The sequence below is a fragment of the Bactrocera oleae genome, chromosome 5, assembly GCF_042242935.1.
Source record: "Bactrocera oleae isolate idBacOlea1 chromosome 5, idBacOlea1, whole genome shotgun sequence".
Classification (NCBI taxonomy): domain Eukaryota; kingdom Metazoa; phylum Arthropoda; class Insecta; order Diptera; family Tephritidae; genus Bactrocera; species Bactrocera oleae.
Window position 1 is genome coordinate 16,326,106 of NC_091539.1, and position 19,846 is coordinate 16,345,951.

Sequence of the window (19,846 nt, forward strand, 5' to 3'; positions counted from 1 at the left end):
CCCATTGTTTTTCGTGATTGATTAGTATTGTAAAATTACATTTGATAAATGTATAGTTTAGGCCCCTAACGAAGGAGGCCTCGAAAATTAATATTTTTATTTTTAAATCATCTTCTTTTTTGACGCGAAGGTTACAAATCCGTGAGCGGAAAGTTGATTTTTTCAATCAGGGTTTTAAGCTGAACCCTGTCATCCAATCATTTTATTAAATCCTTTAATATTGTATATTTTTTACGTTTATATCATTTAACAAATATAATATTTAATTTTTTTATTGATACAAACAAAATAATACATATATATATTAGTGTTATAACAAAGCATTTTCTTTGAGATATGAAACTATTACTTAATTTCCAATTGGGCGAGGTGGCAGCATTTTTCGAAATATGTATTGGAAATTTTGTACGCCGGCCATATTGTTATTGTGTGTATGAAAGAAAATACGCTCGACACGTGTTTAAATTCGCAATTTTTTTAATAAAGATTAAAGAAAATTATACAAAGGATAAAATATATATCAAAAGTGGTTTATTTAAAGCATTATAAAAGCTTTGAAAGCTATATATATATTTGTTTTGTATTGTGTTTAATAAGGTAAGAGTGTCGAGAGCAGAATATAACATAACCTAGTATTCTTGGTGAATCCGAACACAACCATTCTGTAAACATATATCTTTTTGTAATCAATACTATTTACAAAAAATTTGTAAATATTAGAAAGTCAAAAAATCTTGTGCAATATAATCAATACTACTTGGTCTGGAAAGAAGAACAATTACAATAAGCAGGCGTTAAAAAGTATATCTTAAGGTTGTAAACAGAGGTCGGGGTGACGAAATACTTCATGTGAGCATTGATAGAAATTTACCCGGAGAAAAACATTAATTAAAGTTTTAAATCTGTATATCTGTTTATTTCTTGAATGAAATTAGTAAAACAATCAAACATTTTATCTCTTTGCATCAAGAGAATGTCTTCTATTTTTTTTTTTATGTTACGAATGAATCGGTTCTTTCGTCGTTGTATAATTATATGGATATTTTTAGTTTGTGGCCATTGAATTAAATTACTCAAAACTGACTATTATCAAGTAGCAATACATCTCTCCTCTTGAGCTGCGCGCACATCGTACAATCTAAGAACTAAATTGAGCGGTTTAGATATTGCTAATTGTTCAATTTTAATCTTAATTATTAATAAGAAATTATAGCATTTACCGCAATACGAAAGTTTGTTGTAAAAAGTCATTTAATGGCGAATGATATAGAGTTCTTTTTATTGCCTAGTTCCTATCTAGGTAATGTTTTTGTCGCTCCGCCATGTGGCATTATAAAGAGTTTTTTTTGGTCATTGGTACATTTACCTTTATATAAAAAATTAGCAAATATTACTTCCTGGATAAATTTACGCTGGGTATCTCAAAATCTCCAAATTGAATTACGGGTCGTGGCATGACATTTCTTCGAAGTGTTACTATACGACAACACGAATGTTCGACAGAAGCATATAAATCCACAATTTTGTGATATATTAAAATAAATCAAAATTGGATAATAATTTAAGATATCTTTTAATCTATAGTTAACTATTGTTCCGCATCTATATAAGTATAATTGCCCATTACAAAATCATACTATATACGAAAATGTATAATCTTTTGAAATCTATAAAATCAATGAAATATTTAATTTTCCGAAATAAATTATTATATGTGAGAGTAAAAATGACATACGCTTCTTTATCACATATGTACAAGTATATGTTGTATATGATGTCTTCGATAACTCTTATATGTATATTATTGTATAAGAATTTGGTAGCCTTATTACATAAATTAATGTATGGTCTATTCCGATTTTTTGCGCTTGTTAATTCATTATTATCTTTTTATTTACTACATATATTATAGAATATTTTTGAAACTCGATTATCTTTCTATCCCTATACTATCCGTTAAAAAACGGGGATATAATTTTTTTTTTTAAAGGTAAGGGATATATTACTTCCTAATTTCTTTAATTATATTTAGGTTGTGCAATATGTGGTTGTTCTTTGTAGACGAGAATAAGCTTATGCGAACAAGAGAAGAGTGTTGCCAAGAAACTATTCTAATAGATAACATTGCTAAGTTTTTATGTATTTCATTTAGTGTTTGATTTTTGTAGGGTTCTGGTTTACTTGCACACAAACATTTTAATTGGAAATGTATCAAAAAATGCAGTTTTTGAAATTATTAAAATATAATGTGATGCATTGATATCATTCAATCGTATGTCCAATTTGCATTTTGAAAGTCAATGTATATATCTCAATAAAAAATAAAGTTATATTTATAATATTTGATAATAACTTTTGTTAACATTCATAAGATTCGAAGTGTTACATATGCACATTTACATACATACAACTTTTAATATTTACTGAGTACATATGGTAATATGTTTTCGTTGGCATCTCATTGAAGGCATAATCTAAAAATACGTTTCTCTGAGTAGGAACTAAATTTTTTTTGGTAAAGAAAACAATTGTATAAAAAAGTGGAATCGTATTGGTATTTAAGTGTATTAGAACATATTATTCTAAGATGTTAAAGAGAAGTAATTACATTTATAAAAGACGCGGGATTTTATATAAATCATGGCAATAAAATTTTCAAAAATATCGTCATTGTGCAACCAGTTGATTGTACTAGTAGCTGTGAGTGTTTTTGCAAAATTTGCAGAAGACTAATATGTTTACGAATTAAATATCGACAATACGAAATAATAATTTTGAAAAATAGAGATTTAAAATTAGTTACTAAATAATAGTAGTAAATCGATAGTATAAAATTCTTTTTAATATTTTTGAAAACTTATAGAGGTAAGTAAAGATTTTTACTACCTTATATCCAGTTAATTCACGGCGTAACTAAACTATTTAATTTATGAATGTTTCAATGTTATTAATTATTGTTTTTACAAACACAAACCGAAATAGGGATTTTAAAGTTTATGTATATATATTATAACAAGTTGATATGATAGTGATAAATTCGCCAGGGTCTTTTGCTGCTTAAGTCTATTATTTTAATTACAGTCAAAGTTTGATTATATGTTTTATGAAATTCTTTTTTGATTTTATTAAGTAGTTTGGAAAATCATTTATTAACCATTTAAGCTTGGCAATATTGTATCATTTTCAAATTGTTAATACTATTATAAAAAAGTGAAAAAATTACAAAGTTTAATTTTTGTTTTCTAGTCTTTATAAATGAAAATCATTAAATATGTTATGATTATAACTATATACTTTTTTCCGTTTATTTCTTTTTAAATTTAATTGTTAATTTTTTAAGCAAAACTTCATAGCTAGGATATAACAACGTGTCATTTTCCATTAGCATAAAACACATGCATATAAATTTTTGAATTAAAAATTTAATATCACCCCATTTTTAATGACTTTTTTTTCTTTTAATAGTTTTCAATATTCAACGAAAATGGTATCTGGTCGTCCCCTATTATATTTGTCATTGCCTGGAGTAGTATTTATCCTCGGTGTTTATTGGTATCGACTTCGCAATAAAAGTCGTTCAAATGGAGACACAACTGAAAAAGAGCAAGAAAACTTAAATACACATAAATCAAAAGAATCTACAAAGCACCAAATAAATGGAAATTTTATGCAAAACAAGTCAAACCCCTTACCAAGTGATTCAGTAAATATAAATTATAAAAATGAAGGTGAAGAGAGTCCAACCGGTAGACTTTTTGGTAAATCAGCTCCAATCAAAATTGTTCAGAATTGTAGAGGTTCGCCTGTTAAACAACAACAGGTCGATTCTGAGGTTCTTAAAAACAAAATACAAAGCGCTGAAAATAAAGTACTTCGCTCCATCGATGAAGACTTTGAAAACTTATCATCACCAGTTGATTTGCCAGATTCGGTGGATAATCGTATCGCCTTTTATTCGCGAAATGTGAATTGTAAAAGGGATGCACCTGTTATAATAAGAGCTACTCGCACACCAAAAATCTCACCTGAAAATTCTTTTCTTGAAAATAAGTATACCAAAGGATGTGAAGAAAATAATAATTTAGATCTTATAGAAAATGTAAAAATTAAAAGTGACACAGGAAATCAACAAGGACATCCAACTCAATCGTCCTGCAATACCACACACAAACCAATTGAACAGAGTCCAATTCTTGAGCAAAATTTTAACAAAGAGACCGTAATGAACATCCCTTGTCAAGATGTTGATATTACGGAAAATGGAAAACGTAATGTAGATGCTGCCAGTCCATCATTGAGTTTATGTAGCGTCCAATCTGGCGATTCAGGAAAAGGTTCAAGTTTACCCCGATCCGAAGCAAATCGTGCCAAATCCACATACGAATTCTTTTTGCCAAATAGTTTTATAGGACACTTGTATGGCAGAAAACATTTTTTTATAAACCATATCAAAGTAAAAACTTCAGCGAATGTACTAATACGCAAGACAAATTATGCCGGAAAATTGGTTTGCATTTGCATTATTGAGGGGTCTGAGAGTGAAATAGAAGCTGCTTTGGCAATGATAAGACAACGCCTACCTACAAAACGTTTTCCTAATTTTACTATGAATAAAATACAATCTGCATCTCCCCAAACTGTAGTTCCTTTATCTGCCGACAGTTTACTTAATTTACAGGTAAATGTGTAATTATGCAATATGTTTTGTATTTTTATATACTTGTATTATCACCAAATTGACTATTTCTCCTATTTTTCCTACAGCTTAATCTCATCGAAAACATTAATAACGATGTAATTGTCACTGCTGTAGTGAATGGCGCACACATGTTCGTACAACATCCTTTACATCCCTCACACCCTTCTCTAACAGTTCTTCAAAAGTGTTTATATGACAGCTACACTTCGAGTGAAGCACCATTGTTGCCTGGTATCGAAATCAATGCTGTTTGTGTACTTCCAGTTAAAGGAATTTGGTATAGAGTTCAAATAGTCGAACAAGACGTTGAGGATAAGCAGCGTTGTGTAGTTAAATTTTTGGACTTTGGAGGCTATATGAATGTACATTTCAATGAATTAAGGCAAATAAGATCAGACTTTATGACTGTACCATTCCAAGCCACTGAATGTGTTTTGTCTAACGTGGAGCCGATCGGTATGTAAATAAGTTAAAAAGTATACACTCAAAGAAAAAAACCCACGCAGTCGAAAGTTTTCTAACATTCCATTTTTAAACTGTCACTATTCGCTCAAAATATGATATATGTTTTGTTTGACTTTTTTGTTATGTGACTACATTAGTTTACCGTTATTTCAGAAATTTTTAGTTTATGCACGTGTTTATTTAAGTACTTGCGGTATTTTCTTGTGGGTCAGTTGTCAAAATAAGCAAAGTTGAACATGCTGTTGTCAATAGAAAAGAAAGTAGAAATCAATACTTTATATAAAAATAAATTATCCAAGCGATAAACAGTCCGTAAAATATACTGTCAGCGTCAAAAGAAAGTGTACACCTTTTTCTCATACATTTCACTCTTTATTTCAATATAAAAATATTAAATTTTTTTCAAATCAATTATCATTTATAAATTATTGAATATTGTTCTTACAAAAACTTAACAGCAATCCAAAATAAAATCCACAAGTACAAAACAACACATACAAAACCAAATATATTCAATATTTCACGCGTCAAAACAAAGTGTACAGTTTAAGAAAATTTTCAAAATTCAAAAGCTAATACTTTGTTTGTCTTCCCTTTGCATGAATAACTGTTTCCAACCTCCTTGGCATTGATTCCACTTAGTTGGACACTACTTCCGGGGAAATTTTGGACCACTCCTCTTGTAAAATGTCCTTCAGAGAATTTTTACTGGTTATGCTCCTTTTTCTTACTTTCCGGTCCAAATGTTCCCACAGATGCTCAATGGGGTTTAGGTCCGGTGATTGTGGGGGACTATCCAGCTGTTTTGGTGTACGGTAAAGCAACCATTCCTTTATTATTCTTGCCGTATGCTTAGGATCGTTATCCTGTTGGAAGATCCAGGATTGATCTAAGCCCAATTTTTCAATACTGGGGAGCAAATTTTCTTTTAAAATGTTTAGATAATTTATTTAGTTCATTGTGCTATCAATCAGCACCAGCCTTTACACTCCACTTGCCGCCATACACCCCCAAACCATCACCGAACCCCCACCATGCTATACAGTGGATATAATATTTTTCTGTTCAAACTCTTGATTTTTGTTTCTCCAAATTTTAGTATTTTTTTTCTTCCTGAAACCTTCGAACGTGCTTTCGTCAAAAAAAAATTACGTTATTCCAGAACGATTTGTCCTTATTTTTATATTTTTCCGGAAATTGCAATCGTCGCTTTTGTTTCTGTGTAGAGATGTGTGGGTTTTTCCTCGGTACCCGGCCATAGAGACCATTGGCATGCAACGCTTGCCTGATCGTGCTGGCATTTACGTTCAGTCCGGATATTCTGGACATTTCCTCAGACAATTTTACGGCACTGACAGTTGGATCTATCTTTAGCTCTCACAACTGATCGCATTTCTGTATCACTGAGCCGCTTTGGCCTACCCGAACGTGTCGGATCTTCTAATTCTCCAAACTTTTTTTGCTTATCAATAATTTTTTTCACTGTGTTATGGCTTCTTCCAATTATCGAAGCAATTTCGCGGAAAAATTTTCCGTCTTTCCTAAAATAGATCACTAATTTTCTTACATTCAATGAAGTTTGCTTACCCATTGTCAAATTGATGTCCTCTTGGCAAATTTCTAAACGCAAATAAAATTCTATCTACACAAGGATACTAAATAATATTAGAATGAAGCAATTACAAAGAAAGAACTATGGATAACGATATATTTTTTTGCGTAAAATAAGTATGCGAGGCCTATTACCGTAACTGTACACTTTGTTTTGACGCGTGAAATACTGAGAATATTTGATTTTGTTCGTATTGTTTTTGTATTTATGGATTTTTTTTGGATTGCTGTTAATTTTTTGTAAGAACAATATTTAATCATTCATAAACGATAATTTATTTGAAAATTTTTACATATTTTTATACTGAGATAAAGACTGAAATGTATGAGAAAATGGTGTACACTTTCTTTTGACGCTAACAGTACATAAGTGATTGGAGTGTGCGCAATGTTATTAAAAATTATACGAATTTTAATTCTTTAAATCGTAAAAGTGAAAAAAAACTGTGTTTTACCCACCGTAAAGCATTCGCCTTATTTAATGATATAGGGGCTATTACCAAGTGTGGTGTTGGGCAGGTTATTATACTTAAAGAATCTGTGAATGCCGAAAAGTGTATTGAAATTTTGAAAGAATCCGTTTTGCCAACTATTGAACAGCTGTTCGAACACACTTAAAAAGTTTATTTTCAGAATGATTCATACCCTTGCCATAGAGCCAAAACGGTAGCTAAAGCATAAAACATTGAAATAGATTTTTAAATAATTCATTACAAACACTTACAAATCAAAAATATTTTTATGGAATTAAATCTTTCACGTGCCCAGGTAACAGTCTAGATCTCAATCCAATCGAGAACTCCTTGCAATGGGCAAAAGGATAAGAGAAAAGTGTCCAAAAAGTCTAAAAAAAATTAAAAAAAAATAATTGAAGTTGTGTGGAAAGAGGAAGGAAGAAGGAGGGGGTGCTTCACAAAATACTAAGATTTTTTTGTTTTTTTTTTTTTTGCTTTTTTATGTATTTCATTGTGACATACAGAACATAAAAAACGTAATATATGTTGTTTAACTAACTTGTTTATGTTATTATTCATAACAAATTTTAGTTCTGTGGCTTGTTATATGTGTATGCTTGCATTTTTCACTAAAACAAGTGTTAAACTATAAGTTTATTATATAAAAATGTTTTAAACATGAAGTGAATAAAACGGGTTGATTTTCAAAAAAAACTGTCTACCTTAAGATAACATGAACCTAAGTTTTGCGCTATATATAGCCACTCTGTAAAGTGCGTGGGGTTTTGTTTGCCGAGTGTTTATATACATTTTTATTTATATTATGATTTTAAATAATGTGTATCGCACTATTTTTTGTCTAGACTCCATGTGGTCATCAGAAGCTGTAGATGTATTGTGTCAGCTAACAAGAGGCATAGTATTACAAGCACAGGTAGCGGGGTACAATAGCCAGAATATACCGGAAATTTACTTGTATGCTTACTTAGGTCCAGGTGTAAGTATATTGTTATTTTGTTCATTATTGTGAAAAGAAATTAAGTTAATTTATATATTGTATTGTCTATTAAAATTAGGAGAAGTCATTAAATGATTAAACCCAAGTATAAAAAAAAGTCAGCTCGTGTAAATGAATATCTGAGCTCCGATTCCAACTATAATATTATATATAAAATATACAGTTTTATTCATATTAACCTGTTTAATATTATTAAGATTGAAATATTATTTCTTTCATTTCAGAATATTATTTTCATAAACAGGGAACTTGAAGCTAGAAATCTAGCTAAATGGGTTGAGTTGCGAGACTGATTCAAAGGAGTGGAAAGTTTTTGTAAAAACTGTTAATAGAGAAGCCACCATTATCATCTAATTATTTTTAAATATTTAAATGAACAAAACATCGCTATAAAAAGTTTAGAAATGGTAAATGTATTTCATTAGGTAAGTTATCATGCGAATAGGTTATAAAATAAATTACTAATAGGAGTTGTAAAGGTGTCATTAAAGCATCATGCGACACGTTGTGTTTTACGCAATAGTCATTTGTTTCAAGTGAATAAATCTGTTGTAAATAAGGAAGACATTAAAAATTGCCAAAAATGTTTCGATATATATATATCTACGAACATAGCAAGCAATAGAAGGCTCGTCTTAATTCTGCCGGATAAAAAGTTTGAAATAAACTCTTGTACATATAATTGCATATTAAAACATTATTTATATTATAAATAATAAATTTTTAGGTCTCTTATCGAAGCATAAATAGCATATGTTTTAAACATACGTATATTTTTTTACCAAACCTAGAGAGAACTAAAAAAGCAGCTACAGCTACTTTTGCTATAATTTCCTGAAAGGCATTTTGATGAAAATGAGAATAACTGGAAAAAATATTAAACACATTAAAAAAGGAATATATAATTTTAACCGCTATTTTTTCTTACTTATGTATAAAGCATTTGAGATTTGAAATATTGACTGCCTTTTTATCGATTTATTTATTTAATTGGGTATGTTGCATCCTGTCCAGAATGAAATTGCATCAAAATGTCTCCTGTATATTATAACCCAAATTATTATTAATAATTGAATATGTAACAAGGTAAAATAATATAAAGTAATATTTTAGACCGTTTAAGTAAATATAAGTACGCTAAACTGTAATGTATAAGTAATTGTTCAGTTATTCCTCTAAAACGTCGTGTTTATTTTGCATCTCAGTAATGCCCAAATGGCATGTTTTTTTTTTACCAGAATGAAAACCCATTAGCCTTAGTGTTAATTATTGTTTGATTGAGCTTAGTTATTTTTAAATAAAAATTGTTAGATTTATATTTATTCATAAAGTGATTTCAAGAAACGTTTTAATGCTGAATATTACAATTGGAGTACATTTATAATAAAACAATAGAGATTTAATATTCTGAAGATTACATAATAATATAACGCTTTGGCCATAGTTCTTCTGCACTTAAGCAAATTACACCGATAGCTATGCAGAAAACCATACATTTCTTCATCTATATTTTATATATCGAAAAATGCTAATATTATATTTGTGTCAAACATGGATTATGAGGCCTACAGCTCAAGTGTTAAATGTTATCAAGATTTAAAAAGAGTAAATAAATAGGCGGTAGAAATCAGTTGACTCAAAAATAAATAATAAATATAACGTTATTAAATCATTAAAATTCTGTTCTTATTAAATATTGGATAAGACATCTTGGGTCTAAATATTGAATCCGTTTGATCGAAAATATTGCTGATTCGATCGGAACAAAATAGTTCAAATCATTGGAGCCGTATCGAAACAAAATTTTCGATGAAATTGAACTCGCTTACCGACTCGATAAAATACGTTCCGTGGCTAATAGATGGCGCTAATTTCGAAATCATTGAAAACGTAAAGTCGAGAGTAATTGTCGAAATCTATAAGTTGATGAGTGAGTTACGGAAATTAAAAAAAAAATATGCACAAAAGTTCAAAACAAATTTCGGGAACAGGGGGTAGGCCCAATAATCTTAGTGATTAAAGAAAGTACATGGATTCAAAAAAGGTTACAAGTTTGTAATTTTATAGTAATTGACAGGACGTGCATACAAATATTCAGGTGTGTTGTGGAATCCAAGACAGATTTGCGTAGTTGTCAGAATTGCAAACCAATTCTGATTTTGAATGGTGTCACAGAATCTGATTGGGTTTGCGTCTTTTCGAACATATGCAAAACCAATATTCGAATCAGCTGTTTACTAATGTCACAAAATTTGCAAATTAATAAATTAGGAAGTGGTTTATAAATTTGAAATGCTGAATGAAGTCTACTAAAGTTAACAATGAGTTCCGCTATTTTAGCTTTTATTTTATTTAAAAAAAAAAAACCAAGAAAAAAATAAAAGGAAAAGGAAAGATCACAGTAATCCACTTGATGCACCAGGGGAGTCGCATGTGAAATTTGGCTTGCATTTACTTGTATGTTTGTATACATGCTTACTTTACAGATTTATATCACATTATCGACTGAATAAAGACGCATTTGGGTGTTATATTACGTTTGTTACGTTTTGTAAATTCTCTTAAAATATCTTGATTTTTTTCATAAACTCGATAATTATTACATTTTTTGTTTTATGGTTATGTTTTCCCCTATAGAAATAACGATAAATTAAATCTTAACAATAATATAAATTATTTTCTTAACTTACATTTCAAATCTGTCAGCAAAAATCCTCTTGCTTTGTTTCTGATAACAAAACCGATAAAATTGGTTTGCGAGACACCCAAAACCGATACAATTTCTGTTTCGAACGTCAAACCAATAATATCTGAATTCATGACACCTACTAGATTTTCTTATCGGTTTCAATTCTGATTCCGACAACTATCAGATTCTGCAACACCCCTGATTGCTTAACTTTTAAGACAGGCATTTTGCTATATGCCCAAAATAAGTCGCATTCTAAACATGGTACCCACGTGCTGTCTTCCTCATCTGCTTCAAAGGATTTGTTGTAAAAAGTGCGCGTGGTGTGCTTACTTGGTGGCGCTTCTGCCCAAAATTCTTAATCCGAATTGATTCGCTCTCTTCTCTCGATTCTCTTTTTACGCTTTTCAACATTTTTTATGCTTTCTTTCAAAGATGCTTTATAATACGATATTGTTAATACCATTGGTACTGATCGTTTGCCTCTGAAGCTGGTAGTTTTTTCTACTTAGGTGGTAGTGAGATATCTCAGGGTGTGACACAATTTTTCATGGTTGATTTCATTGTACTGGCGATTGCTGCATCTAAACTGCTTTCTCCTTTTAATTGCGCATCTTCTACCTAATTTTCTTGGTTTTGAGCCATGAAATCACTTTCTTGGAATATGTTTTTCTTAAATGGATAAATAGCAGTGTATTTGAAGCCGTTTATTGCTATCTGTGTTTGTACCTTAAGATTGGTTTTTGAAAACAGCTCAATAACATCAAATTGAGTCACTTTTCGGCCTTGTTCTTGCATAAATCGTCTTCACATCATTGTAATAGGTTTTAAGAGGACTTGTAAAAGCTTTAGATAAAGCTAAGGTTGCATTTTATATGTGCAATGAGATAACAATGATAAGATAACGCCATTTTTGCGGGCCTTATCAAAAATAAGCAGAATGGTGTTTCCTTTGCTTTTTTTGGCTATATTATTACATTACATTTCAGTATTGTTATTTGAATAATGAGCATGTTTTATTGAACAAAAACGCAAACAATTTAACAAAAATTAAGAATTTTACCATATTTTTTATTAAATAAGTAGTTATAACGTTTTTATTATATGTATTTCAAAATAATATGTAATGTAGTACAAATAGTTAACGCCTTACCCATCAGGTATAGGCCAAAGCAAGTATAACAAAAAATTATTTATTTATTCATCACTTTCTGTCTCTGATATATTAGATTCTGCGTTTGGATCAGCTGGTAGTGGCATATTTATTGTTTCTACACATAATGATCTTACTTCAACGTTTTATTTTGTTTGTCTAATCCTGTTTAATAGTAGATTTGAACTCAAAAATAGTCTATTGTAAATATCAAGGTTGCAATGCTCCGTAGCATAATTTCCCGATAGAACCGAAAATGCTTATTTTGTGCCTTGGCTGCCTGCTCCGACAATTGTCCTGTTGGCAATAATGCATTTTCAATAATATGCCGTTTCACATTGGGATTCAAAAGAGTCTCATAATAGTTTATTGTGGGCGAGGGGACGACGAGGAAAGACGAAGGGACCGTGCCACTCGTGTTGTTGTTGTTGTTGTTGTAGCGACAGAATTCTGCCGAGTTGACAGTCCTTGGCCGGAATAAATCCGGGTCCGTTCCGGTTACGTAGACCCGACTGTCGTGGGAACGGCCACTCGTGTTCGGGTGGCACGCTTTGTGTTCTTGTTCGTAACAGCTCGCTGCTACCCTTTTCAGCATTCCTTTTCACTTTCAAATCCTTTGAATAGTTGCAAGAGCGCTCGGTTTCAAATGAATTCGATCGCAAATTTGAGTTCTGTTATCTATTTTTGTATGTAATATGCAAATATGTATGCATAGAATAATAGAAATACTATGACAAATTGTAAATAAGGAGAAAATTAAGATATAGATTATGGAGTAAGGAAATTATGAATTTTTAATACGGAGTAAAGAAATTATGAGTTTTTAATACTTAAAGATTAGGAAATTCCTATTATAAATTTTGCCTTGAAAATATTAGTAGCGGATATTCAATACATTCTTGTGGATTAGGGAATTCCCGTCTTTAGTATTTCTTTGAAACTATTTAGCGGGTAGGTACTTGTATTATGCATATTGTTCTACCATATTCATGGTAATTCATTGCAAGCAAAATGTGGGACCACCATCCTAGCATACAAATGAAATATGCAACACGCTCTAAGTGTTGCGCAGTCGAACCGCACAAATATTTACGAAAATTTTGTGAAAAGGAATGCAGAAAAACTAGACTCGAGTTGCTGGACTCTTTTTGACCGTGTGAATGCACAGAGCGACACCAAAAGAAAGTTTGAAAAAAATGAGACTCTTTTGAGTCCCCGTGTAAAAGCACACTTATGAAAACCAAATAAATAAATGGTCATACAAACCAAATAAACAAAAGGGCTAAACATGCTTATGAAAATTTTCGATCGAAAATCCTTTTCGTATCTATCTCAATAAAACAGTTTACTTATGGTAAAGTATGTTATTAAAGGTTCCACAGAAATATCAAAAAAAAGAATGCAGTACAGAAAGGATAATATAACTCTTTTTGCAAGCGGCGAGTCCAAATTTAATTTGGTAGGTAGTGAAGTGTTTCCAAGAATCATAATATCTAAATAAAGTCAAACAGAGAACGATTATTTGTTTCCGGTTTGGATAATTTCATCATCTTAATGGTACGTGTGTTTAGAGATTAAATAATCCATACTCCAACGCTCCTAAGTTCTTATAAGGTTATTTGCAATCGTTGAAATATAACCTAGTAAAATAAGTACATGTGCAATGTGTTTTTTTAAATGTTATTTCTCAAAACATTGTTTTTTTATTTATGATATACTTTTTAAAATTACATGTTTATAAGTAATATATCGAAGAACATAAATACATATATATTACAGAAATATTAAATTTATAAGAAATTATATTTCAATAGTTTTGTCAATAGAAAATAGCTATGTACATACTTATATGTATGTGCAAAAGCGCATTTTTACTAGTGTACTTTGCTACATGTGTTGGGGCGTTGTCCTGATGAAATATTCAGTTTTCGCCATAAAGTCCTTCGGCGAACAGGATAAGCTCACTTTCCATAGCTCTACATTTTTTTCCGTATTCATACGAGTAGGTACAACTTTCGTTGTTGATTTACGTGAGTACCTGCCGGCGACGGCCTTACCTCACGGTGTTCCAAAACACAGCGTATCAATACAATGCGTTGATAAGCGTTCCAAACAATACGAGCTATTTGCAAGTATTTATTTGGATACCAGTGGTAGTGTGTCTGGGCACACACTACCATCTTGGTATGATTCGAGGCCGACCTAAAACCTCTACCGTTTTCGGGTACGGAACCCAGTTGCTTGTTGCAACTTTATTTTAGAACTGAAAAAACAGTTAGGCTGAATTTTTAGTTCTTCATGCATTTAGGTTTCAACCGCAGCCACCACGAATCTCCCCAAAGGGGCCATAACCCAATGAGCAGATTGGACTAAAGTCCAAGGGCTTTCTGCTCCCCGTGGTACCAGAAAGTCTCCGGTAAAACTGTGTAGCCGAAACTACTGCCAGTTGAGCAACCCATTACTCAATGACTGGTAACAATTGTCGCTTGAACTTAAAATGTCTTTTTATTTTCTTTTTCATTTAAAGTCTATAATATCAGTTCAAGCTGAGTATTATAGCATTATTTCTGACATACTATGCTGATATTACTGAGCAAGCTACATAATAACAGTCATAGTGCATATTGGCTTTTGGTCGCCTCTTACGACAGGCATGCCTTACCGCGGGTAAATTCTTACCCCTACCCGCAGGGGGAACGAGTAGGTACAATACAAAGCATATATCTTTCCTTTAGCACTAAAAGCAGCCACACCATCAGGGATCCCCCGCCATGGTTTCGCTTGTCGCAAGTCTGCCAAAGATAGCGGGTATCCCTCCATTTGAATTTTTTTTCCTCGCCATAAATAATAGAATTGAATTCGTTTTTTCAAAAATTTGCAACTCATCATGTCCTCAGTGGCAAGTTGTCTTATGTGCCGTGTTTTGCGGTCGCTTATTGTATAGTACCCCTGTATAGTACCCCTACGTTTACAAATTATGTATTTCTCTAAATCTTTTAAAAAGTTAGTGATTGTATTTCTGTGGCGGTTTGTTGCAGTAGCAATTTGTTCAATCTTAGTCCCACTTTCATACATGGTTTTGTTTTTCCTGTTCTTCACTTGAGAGTTCCGTTCCACGAGGCATTCTAAGCTTAAAATATAAATTTTTCATAAATTGCTGTTAATTTATACCTAATTATATTTCTTACGCTTTTATTTTCAATAAGAGTCAATTTTGTTAAAAGTGTATTGGCGCTGTCTGTTGACACTCAGGAAACAATTATAACTAATTGCACATACTTACATATCGTACATATGTGTAGCTATTTTCTATGAAATATATGACCGTTCGCGTTTGTCTTGGCTAACGGAGCTTTAGATTAAGTGAGTGATCAAAAATAAATCATTGCGAATGAACACAAAATACCATCGAAATAAACTGCGTACTCAAAAAAATTTGCGGTAAATGCAAATACAAGAACTAACCAAGACAATTGCTGCACATATACATATGTAGCTATTTTACTAGGGTATCTTGGACATCAATAAAACAAAACTACTGCGATGTCAGTAAACTCTGTTTAACTGTAATTGTTACCTAATAAGTAATACATACTTTTCCACTTTCTTTTTTGCACATATGTACATGCAGGTAAGAGCTGTGGATAACAAATTAACTATTTCAAGGAAAACAAAACGACAGCTTTAGAACGGCTACTAGTTTTTATTGAGTTTTTTCAATTGGTAATTTAATGATAAATGTTTAACCCTTGGTAGCCTGATTTACGAAAGTGATTTATTTTTAATATTACTGTGTTTGCTTAAGGGTCTAGATGAAGAGAAAAATAGCTAAAAAAATCACAATATTTATTTTACATATTTATTTAGAAAAAAAGCAGGTATCAATTTTGATACTTTAGGCATTAACACCATAAAGAAATCAATATTTAATATGCTCTCAATCTCTTCTGGTCGCATTTTTGATAAATTTCTATAATAAAATAAAAATAAAAGTAATCCCAACACCAAGCTACGCAGAAAAGTAATGAATCGGAAGTTCAAAAAGTTCTATTAGCTAAAGAATTAGAAGGTAGGTTTTATGTAGGGCAGAATGCCTGAAGTATCAAAATTGATACTTACAAATATGTCATAGATAAAATAAAACAATAATGACATTAGATTTTTTTTAGTTTCGTTGGAAAGAATATTATACAGCCAACCTATAAAAAAAAACTAATAGTAATGTGAACATTCGGTTTAAAAAAATTGGTACCAAAATTGAAACTCTAGGTTATTAAGGGTTAAAGATTGCCAGAACCCATTGCTCCGTTTTTTAATGATATTCATAAGCGGTAAAAAGTACGTATGATGACAGTCCTGCCTCAAAAATAACCATAATTGCTTCGAAACATTGCCTGCTTTACGTAGTATGATATATTATATACATATATAAAAAAAAACTAATAGTAATGTGAACATTCGGTTTAAAAGATTGGCATCAAAATTGAAACTTTAGGTTATTAAGGGTTAAAGATTGCCAGAACCCATTGCTCCGTTTTGTAATGATATTCATAAGCGGTAAAAAGTACGTATGATGACAGTCCTGCCTCAAAAATAACCATAATTGCTTCGAAACATTGCCTGCTTTACGTAATATGATATATTATATACAGTTTGTCAAGAATTTGATTATATTGTTTTTAACTTCTGTTTATTTTTATACTTATACTTATATTATTATGTTATATTTTATATTGTAACACGTCGGAAACTCTATAAAATATATACCATATATCAGGGATCAGGGTGACGAGCTGAGTCGATTTAGCTATGTCGGTCTGTCCGTGTGTCTGTTTGTATGTTATGCGCGAACTAGTCCCTTAGTTTTTCAGATATCTATTCGAAACTTTGCTTACGTGTATTTTTCCCAAAGAAACTCATTTGTTGAAACCGCCGATCTCGGACCAATATTTTACAGCATATAGCTGCCAATGAACTGACGAATAAAAATCAAACCTTCGTAAGAAAAACTTTTTTTGGCGGGATATCTTCATGCAATTTTGCATGAATTATTGTCCAAGGCAACGCTTCAATATCTGAAGAAATTTTTTAGATTGGACGACTTTTTACATACACATAGCCAATAAAGTCTACGGTCACCCGACACATTTTTTTAAGTGAAGTTCTTTTTTATATTCTTAAGTTCAAAATGCAAAAACAAAAATGTATATTTCCATTTTCATTTTTGTGATAACGGAATTTTAGTGTAAGAACAAGTAAACATTGGCACCATTAAGTCTGCGTTCAGTTAGCTTGAATTGGAAATGCCGTTACTTCTCATGAATTTGTTCGTTCTTTTTGCGTAGATTCTATTGTGTTTTATTATAATTAGTCGTTTAAAGAGCTCGTGACGCGTTTTAATAATATTTTAAAAAAATGGAAACCAAAAGAAAAGAAATTAGCCTTACGGAAAGAAAAATTATCATTAAGTTGCGAAAAGATGGCGAGAGTTTCAGAAAAATTGTGCAAACTATTGGAAGAACGTATTCTTCTGTCCAGCGCGTCGTAAACAATTAAAAAAAAAAAGGAATTTTAACATTAAAACCGCGATCTGGCCGTCCGAAAATATTATCAGCCCGGGAAGAACGGAAAATAATAAATATGGTGAAAGTTAACCCTCGAATTACGTCCACAAAGATTATTGAAAACGTAAATATAACCATTAAAAATACAATTTGTGCCGAAACTGATAGACAAATTTTTCGAAAAGCTGGATATCATTGTAGAGTCGCTCAAAAGAAACCATATATTTCACTTGTAAACAGGCGAAAGCGCATTGAATTTGTTCATAGTTATATAAATAAGTCGCCGGAATTCTGGAGACAAGTAATATTTTCGGATAAAAGTAAATTTAGCATTTTTTGCTCCTAGACAACTTAAAACGCCTCCTCAATCACCTGACCTCAACCCTATTGAGCATCTATGGGATCTGTTGGAAAAAAGAATTCGTCAGCATACAATAACAAGTAAAGAGGCTTTGCGAAGTGTTATGAAAGAAGAATGGTCCCAGATTACAGCTGAGGAAACAGATAAGTTGGTAAGATCAATGTCAAATCGATTGAGCGAGGTTTTAAAAAAACGCGGCTATTCAACAAAATATTGAATTTAATTTTTCTTTATCATTTTTAATACTTTTGTACCTAATTTTAAAGCTAAACGCAGACTTAATGGTGCCTATCTTTACTTCTCCTTACACTAAAATCTCGTTACCAGAGAACGTAAAATACAGAGAAGGTCCAACTACGGACCAGCGTGTGAATTGTCAAAACCTAACAAAATGCGATGAGCGTGTTTCACCACAGTCGGCTCGGAAGGAGAAATTTTAACAGTGGCGAGTGAACAGAGCTGAGCATTGTATGAAAATTATGCTCAGAAGTTTGCATTGATATTACAGCCGCATGTTAGCTTATATTTTTATACGTTTATATGCAATCATATTCATAGATATGAAATTCCTTTTCTGAATATCTATGATATCATGAAAAATGTATTACATTTTAGTTAAAATATATTACTTCAAAGGAATATTTGCAGTTGCTTTTTAAATATTGCTTATGTTTGATATTATGAAATGCTTTCATATAAGTACATATGTATGCATATGTATATATCTGCTATGTTTTACTATATACATACATACATAAGTATATAACACACTAACATAATATCTTAAAAATCTTAATATATTTAAATAGTAATATATGCCAATCACACCTTTCATGATTTAAAGCTTACATACATACATATGTATGTACTTATGTAAGTACAATTCAAATTCAAATCAAGTTATTATCATTTATCAGTAATAACATTTGCGCGCACTGCTCTATATGTACATACATACATATGTGCTTATGACATTGCTACACAAATAATGGATACACAAACATACATTCATATATTCGTAAATATGTCACTCGCAAAAACTACAAACTTGTTCTACAAAAACAACAATCGTCACAAGTCAATATGTCAGCCAAATATGCGAAGCCCAAATTTATAGTAAATCACACAACAACAACATTTTCATTCATGAACGCAGGAGTACTTTTAACAAGCAACCTCGCTTCATTCATAAAAACAGACAACCTCTCATCTCCGCGAGCATGCGTTTGCCAACAAGCTTCTTTTCGCGACGATGGCAAAAGCTAAAAATCATAAATTGAACAAATTTCTGATATTCCCTCTGAAAGGGAAAACTTGCAACCAAAAACTAGCCCACAAAACACAGAAAAAATTGACAAAACTGGCAACAAAGCTTTTGTCGATTTAAAATATTTTACAATTTTAAAATATATTTCCGTGTCTCACAAAAATCTGCGTCAATATGTATGCATGCTCATATATAAACATACATATTTACGATCATTAGTGGGCAAAGCTGTTAGAGCGGCAAGGGAAGCGGTGACAATCGGCGGCCGTTCGTTAATATTTTTTCGGCACAGCTCGGATTTTCTACCAACAACACAATGTTGTGACGCTTTGTCGTCGCGTCAGTCCTTCGACACAGTGACTCTTTGACAAGAAAACAAAAAACGTGAGCTTCGGCCATTGGTTGTCCAGGGCAACGGAGATTTCGCATGAAACAATGAGTGTACATACTTACACACATATGTTGCATGTAGACAAATTAATAATTATAAAGGGTACTTCCATATTTGTTTACATGCACACATAATTATACATATATAATGTATAAGAATATTTGCGACGGCTT

At 31.5% G+C, this 19,846-nt stretch overlaps 1 protein-coding gene and 1 long non-coding RNA gene across 5 annotated transcripts in view; one reads left to right on the forward strand and one right to left on the reverse strand.

The window, feature by feature from the left end:
- Positions 1-432: 432 nt before the first annotated feature.
- The window catches only part of spoon (A-kinase anchor protein spoonbill), a 32,841-nt gene continuing 13,427 nt past the window's right edge, over positions 433-19,846 (forward strand). Inside the window, exons 1-5 of one of the 4 annotated variants that reach the window (XM_070110645.1) lie at positions 433-597; positions 3,466-4,678; positions 4,765-5,155; positions 8,094-8,227; positions 8,473-9,926. In XM_070110645.1, coding sequence (XP_069966746.1) covers positions 3,485-4,678; positions 4,765-5,155; positions 8,094-8,227; positions 8,473-8,541 — 1,788 coding nt within the window. In that variant the 5' untranslated portion in view covers positions 433-597; positions 3,466-3,484 and the 3' untranslated portion in view covers positions 8,542-9,926. Of the gene's footprint in view, positions 598-2,507; positions 2,701-2,773; positions 2,866-3,465; positions 4,679-4,764; positions 5,156-8,093; positions 8,228-8,472; positions 9,927-19,846 lie in introns of those variants that run through there. The other 3 variants (XM_070110647.1, XM_070110646.1, XR_011396736.1) reach the window with 3 other exon arrangements.
- On the reverse strand, positions 13,757-15,874 carry LOC138857595 (uncharacterized). The gene is made up of 2 exons (XR_011396737.1): positions 15,279-15,874; positions 13,757-15,220 (listed from the first exon to the last, which is right to left on the reverse strand). It is a non-coding gene; the product is annotated as an uncharacterized lncRNA (long non-coding RNA).